The sequence below is a fragment of the Primulina tabacum genome, chromosome 8 (genome assembly GCF_025594145.1).
Source record: "Primulina tabacum isolate GXHZ01 chromosome 8, ASM2559414v2, whole genome shotgun sequence".
Taxonomy (NCBI): domain Eukaryota; kingdom Viridiplantae; phylum Streptophyta; class Magnoliopsida; order Lamiales; family Gesneriaceae; genus Primulina; species Primulina tabacum.
In genome coordinates, this window is record NC_134557.1 from 8601620 (window position 1) to 8616865 (window position 15246).

At 44.0% G+C, this 15246-nt stretch overlaps 1 protein-coding gene across 1 annotated transcript; it reads left to right on the forward strand.

Moving 5' to 3' along the window:
- The first annotated feature begins 12652 nt into the window (after window positions 1-12652).
- On the forward strand, window positions 12653-13684 carry LOC142554506 (NDR1/HIN1-like protein 13). The gene has a single exon (XM_075665175.1). It carries the CDS (start codon window positions 12769-12771, stop codon window positions 13576-13578), a length of 810 nt encoding a protein of 269 aa, XP_075521290.1. The 5' UTR covers window positions 12653-12768; the 3' UTR covers window positions 13579-13684.
- The last annotated feature ends 1562 nt before the right edge of the window (window positions 13685-15246 follow it).

The following is a 15246-nucleotide window of genomic DNA, read 5'->3' on the forward strand; positions in this document are numbered from 1 at the left end:
TCTTTTTTTGCATCAAACAATCGAAATTTTCTTTTGAAAATCTTAGCTATTTGATACCCATGTAAAGGTCCGGGTTAATGGTGACCCATTTCCGGGTTATCGGTTGGATAGCCCGGATCAAAAACCAACTGCCCGGGTACTTTTCCTCCACCCGGTTTCTCATACAGGTACCCAGGTAACCAACTACCCAGGCCACCTCGAGAATTGCACCACACTCGAGTGTGATCGATACAGGCAGTCTAATCCGTCAGAACCACTTGGGTTTGGAGTATCCGAGAAGTCATCAGAAGCTAGTATGATAAACCGACTTAGTAGGTGGTGGGGTAATCGAGGTAACTACCCATTCTTCCAATATAAATAGCAGGTATTAAAGTCATTTAATGATTCTGAAATCTTTGAACTAAAAGCACTTACATATTTCCTCTCAAATATTGCTTGTGTTCATCAAAAAGCCTGCTGACTTAAGCATCGGAGTGGCCACGCCGGACATCCCTCCGGCGCCCATTCACGAGTTACTTTCTTGTTTACAGGTGTTGATCCAAAGCCATCATCTTCACTCAAATTCCCAAACATTATAAATTATTGATTTGGTCCGTTAGAGCCCCGTACCCGGCTCACCCATTTTAACGAGATCACATCATTGGCGTCGTCTGTGGGAAATCGCTGAGTTCGAGACGTTGATATGGCTCGTACGAGAAGAACCAACCAGGGTAATTCTCACGCCCAGGGTGATGGGGGGCAAACTTCAAGACAAGCTGATGTTAATAACATTGGAACAAACCTCATTACCCTGACCCCTGAAGAGTTAAAGAAAATGATGGCCAATGCCGTTGTGCTAGCTAAGGCCAGGAAGGAGGTCTCTTACCCTGTCACACCACCCGGTGATAAACAGGGACGTGATTAGGGATTTGAGCAGGAGTAGGAGCAGGGGCAGGGAAGGAGGGATAACGAGATGGTAGGAGAAGACGAGGGATCCAGCGCTGGGTCCAAATCCCCTACCGTGGCAGAGGAATTGATGGAATTAAGGCAGAAGATGAAGGTCTTGGAAGGACAGTTGGAAAGACGGAGCGTTGCCCGGGCAGTCCCGAGAGGATGCCCGTTTTCTGATATCATCGTCCGGGAGCCTCTTCCTGGAAATTTCAAATCTGCGAAGGTGAAAGACTATGATGGCAATGCAGACCCGGAGGAACACCTGGCCAGGTTTGAAAATATGGCCATGTTGCACTGTTACACTGATAGAATCAAGTGCAAGGTATTCCTAACAACACTGGTGGATTCAGCTCAGAGGTGGTTTGAAGGCTTGACTTTCCAAAGTATCAGTTCCTTTGGAGACTTCCAGAAGGTGTTTTTACACCATTTTAGCAGCAGTAAAAAGTACAAAAAGACTGCTTTTAGTCTTTTTGAAGTTAAGCAGAACCCATGAGAGAGTTTAAGGGCCTATATTAGAAGATTCAACAGAGTGGCCCTAGACGTCCCTACTTGTGCCACTGAAACAAAGACTACTGCATTCACCCAGGGTTTGAGAGAGGGTGAGTTCTTCAAGTCACTGACTAAGAAGGTGCCGGGAGATTTCGAGGATCTATTGTCGCGAGCAGAAAAATATATCAATATGGAGGAGGCCCAGAAACAGAAGAGGGACGCTGTGAGAAAGGAAAAAGGAGACCGGATGTCTAAGCCCGAGGAGAGGGGACAGAAAAGAGGCAATACAGGGCACTTTTCTCACACGTGCCTCTGAAAATTGCTCGGGAGAGGGAAGTGCAGGAGTGCAGCAGAGATTTGGCCCCGGATCATCAGTTATCCCGGCCAGAAAAGAGTGGATTTTGCTCTTTTCACGAAGTATGCCACCATAACACTGAAAACTGCAAGGCGCTAAAGGGGAATTATGTCTCACCCTCCATCCCGGGACCCAGTAACAATAGCCAGAGGCCGAGAATGCCACCTTGGACATCTCGGCCACCAGGATCCAGCGCCCGAGGAGGAAGTGTGAGGAATATCCCGAGGATTGAGCCCAGTAGAAGAAGGGAGCCTGAGCCCGAGATAAAAAAGAATTCGCCCCCTGCCACATGAATGATCAAAATGATATTAGGAGGCTCTACTGATGGAGACTCTAACCGGGCGAGGAAGGGGAGAAGCAGGAGGGAATGTTCGGAGGTAGAGGGAGCAAGAAGGAATGAGGCGATCATTAGTTTTGGCCCGGAAGATTTGAGAGGGGTGAATCTGCCCCACAACGACGCCCTGGTGATCCAAGCCCGAGTGGCGAATTATGATATTCTACGGGTCTTTGTGGACTCAGGCAGCTCTGTAAATGTAATTTTTAAAGATGCCTTTGTACAGATGGATTTGCAGGGCTACCACCTAGAGGCTGTGGAGACTGCCCTTTTTGGTTTTGCTGGCCATATGGTTTACCCGGAAGGGGAGATCATGTTGCCATTAACCTTGGGTTCTCAGGATCTTAAGATGACGGTGATGACTTCATTCACCGTAGTGGATTCCCCGTCATCATATAATATCATTTTGGGGAGACCGGCTATGAACGAATTGAGAGCCGTAGCATCCACATACCACCAAAAGATAAAATTTCCAGTAGGAGCTCAGGTGGGAGAAGTCCGATGAGATCAACCATCCTCTCGGAAATGCTATGTGGAGGCAGTCCGGGCTGATCAGAGTAGAACTAGGAAGGAAGGGAAGAAGGCAAGGGTGGACGGGAAAAGAACGATGGGGAGAGGAGAGGTGCATTTTGTGGCAGAAGAAGAACAAGAAGTAATAGAAATCGGACCAGGCCAGCAAATCCGGGTGGCCCGAGATCTCAGTATATCCACTCGGGTCAGTCTGATTCATTGTTTAAAAACTAATATTCGTGTGTTTGCTTGGTCCCAACAGGAGTTGACAGGGATTTCTCCCTTGATAGCAGAACATCAATTGAACATCCTCCCGGGATCTCACCCAGTAAAACAAAAAAAGAGGCACTTTGGCCCTGAAAAGGACAAAGTAATTGATGCGCAAATTAAGGAGCTTCTGAAAGCTGGCCACATTCGGGAAATTCAATTCCCCACATGGCTTTCGAATATGGTCTTGGTGCCCAAATCTACCGGGAGGTGGCGCATGTGTGTAGACTTCCGCGATCTTAACAAGGCGTGCCCCAAAGATCATTATCCTCTGCCCAGGATTGATCAGCTGGTGGATTCCACCTCGGGCTATGAATTGCTAAGTTTCATGGACGCATACCAGGGGTACCATCAAATCCCTCTGGCTAAAAAGGATCAAGACAAAGCCAGCTTCATCACCTCGGGAGGTACATTTTGTTATATTGTAATGTCTTTCGGGTTAAAGAATGCAGGGGCTTCTTACCAGCGTCTGATGGATAAAGTCTTTGAGAAGCAGCTGGGACGGAATGTGGAAGTATATGTGGATGATATTCTATCCAAATCCCGAGAGGGTGCCAGCTTTATTAGTGATCTAGAAGAAACTTTTGCGACTCTCACGCATTATGGAATCAAGCTTAATCCTGCCAAGTGTATTTTTGGCGTGAAGAGTGGCAAATTCTTGGGATTCAGGTGAATCAAGAGAAAGTCAAATCTGTGCTAAGCATGCCATCTCCCCGATCTGTCAAGGAGGTACAGAAGCTAACTGGGAGAATTGCTTCCCTTTCCAGATTTATTTCCCGATCAGCACACTGGAGTTATCTTTTTTTTCAAGTCTTAAGGAAGGCCCAGCAATTCGGATGGGATGAGAAATGTGAACAGGCCTTCCAGGACTTGAAAATTCATCTTGCCGGGCTCCCGGTGTTGGTGAAACCAGAACCTGGAGAAAAATTATATGTCTACCTGTCCACTACAGAGTATGCTGTCAGCTCTGTTCTAATAAAAGAGGAAGGAACTGATCAAAAACCTGTCTATTATGTCAGCCATGCTCTGAGGGGGCCCGAGCTCCGGTATAGCGAAGTGGAGAAAATTGCTTTGGCCCTGGTCATGACCGCCCGGAAGCTAAGACCTTACTTTCTGTCACATCAGGTTATTGTTCTTACCAATAGTCCTCTGGGTAGGATCATGACTCACTCTGAAGTATCCGGGCGAATGATAAAATGGACAGTAGAGTTGGGTGAATATGAGATCGAGTACAAGCCCCGAGTGGCCATTAAAGCGCAGGCTTTGTCAGATTTCTTATCTGAAATGATCCAGCCCAGCGAGGAGGAGGTATGGAAAGTATCAGTGGATGGGGCATCTAGCCTGGTGGGGTGCGGAGTAGGGGTGGTGTTAGTGTCTCCCCTGGGAGAAAAGGTCAAATTAGCATTAAGAATTGATTCCCGGATAACCAACAATGAAGCTGAGTATGAGGCTGTTCTTGCAGGTATTCGAGTTGCCCGGGAAGTTGGAGCTTCTCGGATTATTCTATATTCTGATTCACAGCTCATCACTCAACAAATAAAGGGCATTTATGAGGCTAAGGATGACAGGATGCTTAAATATTTACAGCTCATTCGAGCCCAAGCAAAAAGCTTCATGGATTGGAGTATTGAACAAGTACCCCGGGAAGAAAACAGTGAGGCAGACGCTTTGGCTAAAATGGCTGCTTCTTTATCAGAAGTTAATACCCGGTAGGTGCTGCATATTACTCGGCTGGTTCTCTCTACGGAGGAAGAAGTATCACCTCTGTGGGAACCATGAGCTCCCTGAGGATAAAGCCCGAGCTCAGAAGATCAAAAGACAAGCTCCCAGGTTTGTTCTCTTAAATAAAATTTTGTACAGAAGATCATTCCAAGGACCGCTTTTGAAGTGTTTAAATGAAAAAGAGGTGGATTATGTTCTCCGAGAGATTCATGTGGGATGTTGTGCCGAGCACCTCGGAGGAATGTCTTTAACTCGAAAAACAATGCTTGCTGGATTCTGGTGGCCCACCTTAAAACAAGATTCTGCTCGTTTGGTCCAGATTTGTGAGGGCTGTCAGCATCATTCGAATTTCAGCTACAGCCCGGCCACTCTCATGAAGCCTATTTGGGCATCCTGCCCTTTTGATCAATGGGGCATGGATATTGTGGGTCCTTTTCCGGTTGCCCGGGCTCAGAAAAAATTCTTACTAGTAGCTGTTGACTACTTTTCCAAGTGGGTTGAAGCTGAGCTTTTAGCAAAGATCACCGAGCAGGAAGTATTGAAATTTTTGTGGAAGAACATTGTGTGCCGGTTCGGAGTGCCCAGGAGAATAATCTCGGACAATGGAAGACAATTTCAAGGCAAAGGAATTACGTCATGGTGCCAGGAAATGAAAATCACTCAATCTTTTACCTCTGTTGCATATCCTCAAGCCAATGGTCAAACAGAAGTTGTCAATAGAGTCATTGTGCAAGCATTAAAGGCAAGACTTCAAGGTAAAGGAAAGAACTGGGTGGAGGAGTTACCTAGTGTCATATGGGCTTACAGAACTACTCCCCGGGCACCTACTCAAGAAACTCCCTTCAGTTTGGTATATGGTTCTGAAGCAGTTCTTCCAGTAGAGATCAGGCAGACTTCTTCCCGGGTAGAATCTTACCCAGAGGACAATGACCAGAGCAGGGCCATGGAATTGGACTTAATAGAAGAAAAAAGGAACATGGCATTTATTCGAATGGAGGCCTACAGAAATCGGGTGATGAAATCATATAACAAGAAGGTCCGCATTCGAGACTTCCAAGTTGGGGATTTAGTCATGAAAAAAGTCAACCCTGCTGGGGAAGTTGGGAAGCTGGAAGCTCGATGGGAAGGACCTTACAAAATCACTCGGAGAGTCAACTCGGGATCCTTTTATTTAGAAGATGCGCAGGGACGTCCCCTCAAAAGGCCTTGGAATGTGTTTAACTTAAAGAAGTACTATGCATAATAGATGTAATTGTTTGATGGAAGAAATCAATAAAAAATATATATTATCAGAGTATTGCGTTTGTTATTATATCTTGGGAGCTGCTATGACCCGGTTCTTAAAAAGCCCAGGGCACTACACCCTGGCTCGGGGTACCACATCCTGGCTCGGGGCACCACACCTCGACCATTCCCAAGTCCCGGGACATGATTCCCGGCCCAAGGCTCCGTACCTTGGTTCTTAAAAAGCCCAGGGCACTACACCCTGGCTCGGGGCACCACACCTCGACCATTCCCAAGTCCCGGGACATGATCCCCGGCCCAAGGCTCCGTACCTTGGTTCTTAAAAAGCCCAGGGCACTACACCCTGGCTAGGGGCACCACACCTCGACCATTCCCAAGTCCCGGGACATGATCCCCGGCCCAAGGCTCCGTACCTTGGTTCTTAAAAAGCCCAGGGCACTACACCCTGGCTCGGGGCACCACACCTCGACCATTCCCAAGTCCCGGGACATGATCCCCGGCCCAAGGCTCCGTACCTTGGTTCTTAAAAAGCCCAGGGCACTACACCCTGGCTCGGGACACCACACCTCGACCATTCCCAAGTCCCGGGACATGATCCCCGGCCCAAGGCTCCGTACCTTGGTTCTTAAAAAGCCCAGGGCACTACACCCTGGCTCGGGGCACCACACCTCGACCATTCCCAAGTCCCGGGACATGATCCCCGGCCCAAGGCTCCGTACCTTGGTTCTTAAAAAGCCCAGGGCACTACACCCTGGCTCGGGGCACCACACCTCGACCATTCCCAAGTCCCGGGACATGATCCTTGGCCCAAGGCTCCGTACCTTGGTTCTTAAAAAGCAATTACCGTTTTCTCCTACTAAGAAATACTCATAAGTTATTGCATTACCCGGATTGCGGAAAATTTGTCAAAAATCATATTGAAAAAGGCACAGCGATGGAAAGAAATCAACATTTCCTTACCAAGTTCAAAGGCAAGAAATACAAAGGAAAAAATACAGAGTAAATTACAGGCCTATTCTAAAGTCTGCTGCCTTGATGGTTCTCCGGATTCCCCGGGAGTCTTCTCAGCCTCTTTCTCGATAGCATCATCTTTGGGAAGGGAAGCAATGGCCTTATCAATATCGGGAAATCCCTCCTTATCTGTCGGAATCAGACCTATCTCCTCAAATTTCTCCTGGCATTTCTCAAAGCCAATCGAAAAGTATTTGTAGGTCCTATCTTCAACAGCTGCTTGGAATTCCGCCGATTGAAGGAAAATAATCCTCCATTCTTCATGGGTCAGCTGAAGAAGTCTAAGCTTATCTTCAGCAACTTCGGCTCGATGTTGCTGGGCACTGGCCTCATCCTCGAGATAGCTAATCCGAGATGCCAGGAACGCAGTTTGCCTCTGAGAAGCCTCCTCCCGGGCTATGCTCTCATCACGAGAAAGTTGAGCCGCGGCCAGCTCTTGATTAGCTGCTTCCAAGGAAGCTTGGAGACTGGCAGTTGTCTCCTCGTGAAGCTTCTGAGCCCGAGCCATCTCTCCTTGGAGATGGTCATGAATATCCTGAGCCGCCCGGGCTTGCTTACCCTTCTTGGTTGCCACCGCTGCCACCTCTTCAAAGGCCGAAACTAGCATCTGGGCAGCCTGGATAAGAAGGAATCTTAAAAAAGAAAAAGGGGGGAGAGAGAGAGAGGGAAAAGAAATAAAAGAGTAAAGCTTACAGACAGAAGACGGTTGGACCCCTCCAAAAACCTCACACTAGAAGGAGTGCTTTCTAGGATAGCTATCTCAGCAGGGCTGAGCACCTTCTTGTAGCGCTTAACACCAACAGCGGAAGCTCCCTCGAAGAAGATGTTAGCCAGAGAAAGCTGGTCGGTTGGAGGGAGCTCTTGGCAAGGTTCTTCATTGGACTGGGGGGGAAAGGAGGAGGTGGAGCAGATCGGAAGTCGCCTTGGTCACCCTCGGAAGGGTCTTCTAGAATAACCAGCTCGGGTTCTGCAGTAGCTTTTCGTTTTCTCTGAATGAGGGGAATGAGATCTTCAGATTCCTCTGAGTTCTCAGTCATCGCCCGGGAAGCGCCATCCTGGGGAGGTTCTTCCCGGGACACCTCAGCTCTCAAGGCTGCCGCTTCTGCATCCCATTGTTTCTTTTCTTCCGCAGCTGCCCGGCGAGCCGCCATTTCCTTCTCTCGGGCTGCCTTCTCAGCTGCACGCCTTTTAGCAAAAGCTGCTTGCATCTCAAAGTTATCTGCATAGAGAATTGACAGGGTTATGATACATTAAATAAACAGGATAAAGGAATAAGGAAGCACAGAAGATAAAGTATGTACCGGGTTGAGAGCCCGAGCCAGCCACCTCATCAATTACCCGGTCTATGGGGTCCTCAGCCCGGGAACTCAACCCGTAGGCCACTAAGTTCTCTTTTGAGATAAGGATGGAAGAGGAGTACTTGTGTCCCTCCACGAGGGTTTGACTCAGGAGGAAAGGCTCCTCAAATTTGTAGGATGAAGGAAGGGAAGGTTGTTGGGGAAGGGAAGGGAGAAACCGGATTAGACAGGGTAGAGGACCCGGGAGTTGGATGTAAAAAAATCTTCCTTTCCATCACTTTTGAGAGGAAGGGATGTCATCGAGGAATCGGGTGTTTAGCCGGGATTTAAGGGAAAATGCATTATCCCCGAAATGGCAAGAAAAATAATAGTGCAGGATGAGGGGGGTGATGAGAAGATTATTCATTTTAAAAAGGACATAGGTCGAGGCCATAATCCTGAAAGAATTGGGATGAAATTGATTGACAGGTACACCAAAAAATTTGGCAACATCAATATAAAAGGGATGAACGGGAAATCGAAGACCATTCCTAACCTGGTCCCGAAAGAAAGTTGTGTACCTAGGAGGAGGGTTATCGGCCCTATCAGAGGGCCCAGGTATCAAGATAGAAATGGAAGAAGGAATATTGCCCAGCGCTCGGAGTTCCTCATCTGCCCCCAAGCGTAAGGCGCTTCGCATAGAGGAGAACCAGGGAGTTCCCGGGATCTCGACCGCCCGAGGACTCGAGACCTTGGCTTTACCCTTACCCTTGTTCTTCGCAAGAGCTCGGGCCCGGGAGTGGCCAGAAGATGAAGGTTTAGAAAAGAGAGGTTTGGTTGGAAGTGCCACTGGTTTTTTAGAAGGTTGGGTGATGGAGCGACGTGGGGGAGAGGGGGGAGAATCGGAACGAAGTGCGGAAGACTCAGCGCTAGGAGAGCCTCGCGCATTCGCTCCTGAGGTGGAAGAAGTGGAGTGAGACATTTTAAAAGAAGAAAACTTACGACGATATATGCGGTGGAAGATTGCCGGAAATGATTTCGCACAAATAGAGTCTCGAGAAGAGAATTCGCAAGAGCTTCGTTGCAATTTCGAATATGAGAGTAATTTTTGGAAAACCTGTTAGTCAGTATATATAGGCGGTGGGGGAAGATCTCAGCCGTTTATTTAAAAATCATGCGTGGACGACCACGATTTGCCTAGAAAATTGTACCAGGCTTACGACGGGACACACGCAATAATTAAAAATGTCAGACTTATCGGCTCCTCGAAATACGAAACGTTCCTGGTCGTTGATAGAAAGGGCACGCGTTATCATGGCACCCCGTGGGTTACCCAAGATCTCATTTTATCCTGGGAGGTTTAAGGCCCCGGCATCTTATCTTAATCTCGGGAAAAGTAAGGCCCCGGTACTTCATTTTGAGCCTGGGGAATTTTAGGGCCCGGTTTTTTCAGTTGATCATTTATCAGTTCTGGATATTTATTCCGATTCATTTTATGGTACATATATCATGCGATGTCAATGAGATACGGACAATAAGAGTAACTAGATAAGCATTTATTATTATTATTATTATTATTTCGGGAATTCTTTACCCGTTACATTAAAAAATTCCTCTTCTACAGAGGCTATCCACTTAATCACAAAACTCTTTACAGAGCTACCAGTGAACGCCTTCATAAAGCTAGCGGAGTCGGCAATCTTCTGCAGCGTCCTCCTCTCTTTATGAAGCAATAGTTGGAGGATGAAGTCGTCCTCAAAGAGGTACTCCGTATCAGAAATCTGCAAGCGTTCCCGATACTTCGCAAGCTTGGCCACCATTTCAGGAGTGATAGCCTCCTCCCACTCGTGAAGAAGCTGAAGTCCTTGCAGCTCCTCCCAGTAATGGAGGACCTTTTGGAAGACTTCATCTTCCAATTCAGATTTCCGTTTCTCAAAAGCTGCTTGCATGAACTCTGCTGCCATGTCGGGAGCTTTCGAACCACTGGAACCCGCCATTGCACTTCTTGAGGACTGAATTGATGGAATGTAGGAGAATAGGTAAGCAGGTTACTGTATATATATAGGAAAGAATCAGTCTCCATCGTCGATCCGAATCCAATCGGACGATCAGAGGGAATCTAGGAAATTGAGCAGGCAGATGAAAAGACGTGTACGGGTATCGAGGAAACATGCTCATTATTACCTCAGAATACGAACAATTTTCGACGATATCACTGTTAACGCATGCAGCATAATGACATTCATTGGATTTTCCGAGAGTACTAAACGATGAATGTTCAAAACCTGAGAGATATGGAAGCCTGACACCTCATCACTTCTGCAGGATATTTAGAGACCCAATGCTCTTATTCACTCTGGGATATGTTTTGGAGTAACATGCATGACTGATCGGGACAGCGAGTCAAGCTCTAGCCCGACTATTTTTAGGATGTGTGGTGATACCCCTGTAAAGGTTCGGGTTAATGGTGACCCATTTCCGGGTTATCGGTTGGATAGCCCGGATCAAAAGCCAACTGCCCGGGTACTTTTTCTCCACCCGGTTTCTCATATAGGTACCCAGGTAACCAACTACCCAGGCCACCTCGAGAATTGCACCACACTCAAGTGTGATCGATACATGCAGTCTAATCCGTCAGAACCACTTGGGTTTGGAGTATCCGAGAAGTCATCAGAAGCTAGTATGATAAACCGACTTAGTAGGTGGTGGGGTAATCGAGGTAACTACCCATTCTTCCACTATAAATAGCAGGTATTAAAGTCATTTAATGATTCTGAAATCTTTGAACTAAAAGCACTTACATATTTCTTCTCAAATATTGCTTGTGTTCATCAAAAAGCCTGCTGACTTAAGCATCGGAGTGGCCACGCCGGACATCCCTCCGGCGCCCATTCACGAGTTACTTTCTTGTTTACAGGTGTTGATCCAAGCCATCATCTTCACTCAAATTCCCAAACATTATAAATTATTGATTTGGTCTGTTGGAGTCCCATACACGGCGGCTCATCCATTTTAACGAGATCACATCACTATTCTTAGCATGATAGTGGGAAATCTCATTACTATTATTCAAACAAGCATTGAAACATATGCTTGCGTATTCGTCGTTACACTCGTTAAATTCGCCAAACATTAATTAGTAGATACTTTGAATTCTTTGGTCAGGACAAGAAGAAAGAAACTTGAGCGGACTAATTCTTCTACACTTGAGGTGACATATTATTTGATTAAACTACTAATCAAATCAATAGACAGTTTCTAATAATTTTTTTTTTCAAAAAACAATATCTCAAAATTTAGCATAGATTTTACGAACAAATCTAAGATTTTTTTTAAAAGAAAATCATCAATTTCTGAACCTTTTTTTAATTTATTGAATTACACACGTATTCTTCCACTAGCATCTTTTTTTTTTGTTTGCAAGTTAATTCTTCCAGCCTAACCTTGATTAAAAATTTAAACAAAAACTACAAGTGGTGGGTTTAGGGACTGGAGTAAATATTAGGGAGGAAATAAAAAAATATAATTATTTTTTGACTCTTAATCAATAAAATTAAAAAATTGAGAAGACGGTGTGTATATATATATATATATATATATATATATATATATAAATACGTAACTCGAACAAATCGATAAATTAATGAATATAATTTGAAAATGAGGTTTTCGTATTAGACAATTTCACAAATCTTTATTAGTATGACAGATCAATCATACTTATTTTTATAATAAAAAGTTATACTTTTGACATAAAAAATAATATTATTAATTTTTCATTAGTGACTCAAATAAAAGATCTGTATCAAAATAATTACTCGACGAGATCGTATCACGAGAATTTTTGTGTCTGAGAATATATCTTGCCGAAAACTTTATAAACAAACGCAAGTCTGCAGCCAAATCTCATGGGAGTAATAAAAAATAAAAGAAACAACAAAAGTAACATCAGCACATATATATATAAGTCCATGGTTGTTAAAAACAATTGAAATTATATTGTATTTTATGTGAAAGCCGAAGTATTTTATGTGAAAGCGTAAATTAGCTTCATTTGACTCGGCAACCAATTCTCACCAATTTGAAAATTTTGCGTTGCAGCTGGTTTCCTTATTATTATTTTTTTAACTTTAAATTTGCATGACGATATTTTCTACTGTTAAATTATAATAGATATTTTTTTATTTATCAAAATAACAATCATTTTGTTTTGTGAGATAGATATTTTATTTGGTTATTCATAAAAAATTATTATTTTTTTGCTAAGAATATTACATTTTATGGTGAATATTGATAGGGTTGATTCGTCCCACAGATTAAAATTCGTAAGACGTCTCACAAAAAACCTATTCAAAATTGATACAGCGATTACTTGTATCCAAAATACTAGTAGTGATACACACAAAAAACGCAGGTACTATACAATTATTTTTACGTATGTCTGTGATATTATGGATTATGTAACGACTGTATTCTACGCGCACGCGTTTCATTACGCAATTCCCTTGGAAGGGAATTGATTCACAAGCTGTAACCTTCAGTATATCTACATATTCAATTTTCTCTTTCTCGTACAAAAAGGCTTCCATTTCTTGATTTTTTTACGTGATTCTAGCGTGTGCTTCAGAATGGCTGACCAGCGTGTTCATCCCACCACCTCCGATCCTCCGCCGTCGTCTTCATCGCCCGATACTGCATCAGAACAATCCGCTGACGACCCAAACCCTCCACCGGGGAAACCGGTTCCCCTACCACCTGAAACTTACGTATTCCAGCTCCCCAGGGAACAAATCTTCCGATACCCGCCGCCGGAGAATGCCAAAAAATTTGAAGCCCTCACCCGGAGCAAAAGCCGCAGTAGCTGCTGTCGCCGTTGCTGCTGCTTCACTTTCTGCCTCCTCTTCTTCCTGGTCGTAGCAGCAGCTGTATCAGCCGGAGTGCTGTACCTCGTTTTCCGATTCAAATCTCCTAAATACACGGTGGCGAACATCGCCATAGAGGGAATGGACCTGACGTCATCCTCTCCCATTTCTCCGGGATTCAACGTCACCATCAGGGCGGAGAACCCCGACGGGAAGGTGGGGATTTATTACTTGAAGGATAGCGCCGTTAACGTTTTCTTTAATGACGTGAAGTTCAGCGACGGCGTTTTGCCAGTTTTTTATCAGCCGAAGAAGAATACTACGATGATCCAGATAAATCTGACCGGATCCAACGTCGTTGTGGGCGGCGCCGTCAGGACTGCGTTGAGCAACGAGCAGAGTCAAGGAACGGTGCCGTTTGTGGTGAGACTGAAGGCGCCGGTGAAGCTGAAGGTGGGGTCGGCCAAGACCTGGAAATTTACCGTTAGGGTGAAATGCGACATAGTGACAAATACATTAGATGAGAAGGCTAAGATCGTCTCTACAAAATGCGACTATAGTGTGAGATTGTGGTAGATAATTTGCTCACAATGAACATACATTTGTTGTGTGGCTAATTTTGGTGGTATACTCCATATATATGTCATTTGAATAACATACAATGAAATACTATTTGGTTGGATTTTGTTCCATAAATGGCATCATGGGTTGTTGGATTAATATTCAAAAATATTACTCACAATTACAATCTTAATAAAGTTTTATTCCCAGAGCTTCAAAATACATAAAATATAAACTAGTCGGGGTCATTCACCCAATAGTGGTGGTTTTCCAAGATTAGCTCAAATTCGATAAATAAAATTTCAAAGGCAAAAACTTGTGTGAAACAGTCTTACGGGTCGTATTTTGTGAGACATATATCTTATTCGAGCAATCCATAAAAAATATTACTTTTTATGCTAAGAGTATTACTTTTTATTGTGAATATCGGTAGAATTGACCCGTCTCACAAATAAAGATTCGTAAAATCGTCTCACAAGAGACCTGTTCAACTTCAAATATCTGGAAAAGCTCGTGTATCCACTTAATTTATTTCCACCACTTATCGCTTAGCTAACACACATAAAGTCCTGGACATACCTTGAGCTCTTTCATTTGAAATCCAATCCCATTACCGGGAAGCTACCCGTGTTTTATTCCTCATAATGTACAAATAACTCAACAAACCAACCATTTTACATCTACACATTATTTATTATTTATTTTTGCAGCCTTCCCAAAATCTGTAGCTCTAAAATTCAGACGAAATCTCCTTCTGTAGGAACTTCAAGTGTTCACGATAATTCTTGGCTTCTTGATTCTGGGGTTCAGCAAACTTCTTCACTGAACACTCTGCATAGCTGTTCAAACTGCCAAGAAAACCCACCAACCTCGTACAAAATCGATCAAACACAGCCACATGATCCTCAAAAACCGTCTCTCTAGACATATTGATACCATGATTACCATCAGGTCGATCCGACAAGGATGTTTTGTAAGAGTGATTCGCACTGTTCACGCTACTCTTTTCTTGATGGGGCAAGAAGTGAGCAACTTAAGCTGCTAAATCTTTGATCGAATCAACAACTACTTTACAAGGTAATTCATTAATTGATCATCTCCAACCAACCGCTGCATATCATGTATCTGGGTGGGGGCGAAGTTTCTTATGGGTGGAGGTTTCATTCTTTTGTTCCGTGTGCCACGCTTTTTTTTAATTAATTTTTGTATATTCTCATTCTCTTAATTTTTGTTGAATTTTGTAGGATATACCTTTGAGTCGACCCAAAAGGAAAGCAACAAGGGTCGACCCAAAGTTTCAGCCTTTGGGTCGACCCAAAAACAACAAGGTCCTTGGTCGACCCTTGTTTGCTACATAAATGCTACTTTGTGTCGACCTAGCTAAATATGTGATTCATATGTTAAAAAATACAATATTATATAATATACTTGTGAAATTGTAATTCATATGTTGAAACATGTAACATAATTGTGAAATTGTGATTCATATGTCAAAACTTGTAACATCGTTCTGAAATTGTGACTCATATGTCATACCATGTAACATAATAATGTAACATTATAGAACATACTTGTGAAATTATGTGATTTATATGTTAAAAACATGCAACATTGATCAAAATTGTGTAATTATCTGTCAAAATTAAATAATTATCAGTCATATTTGTCAAATCCATAGATTCA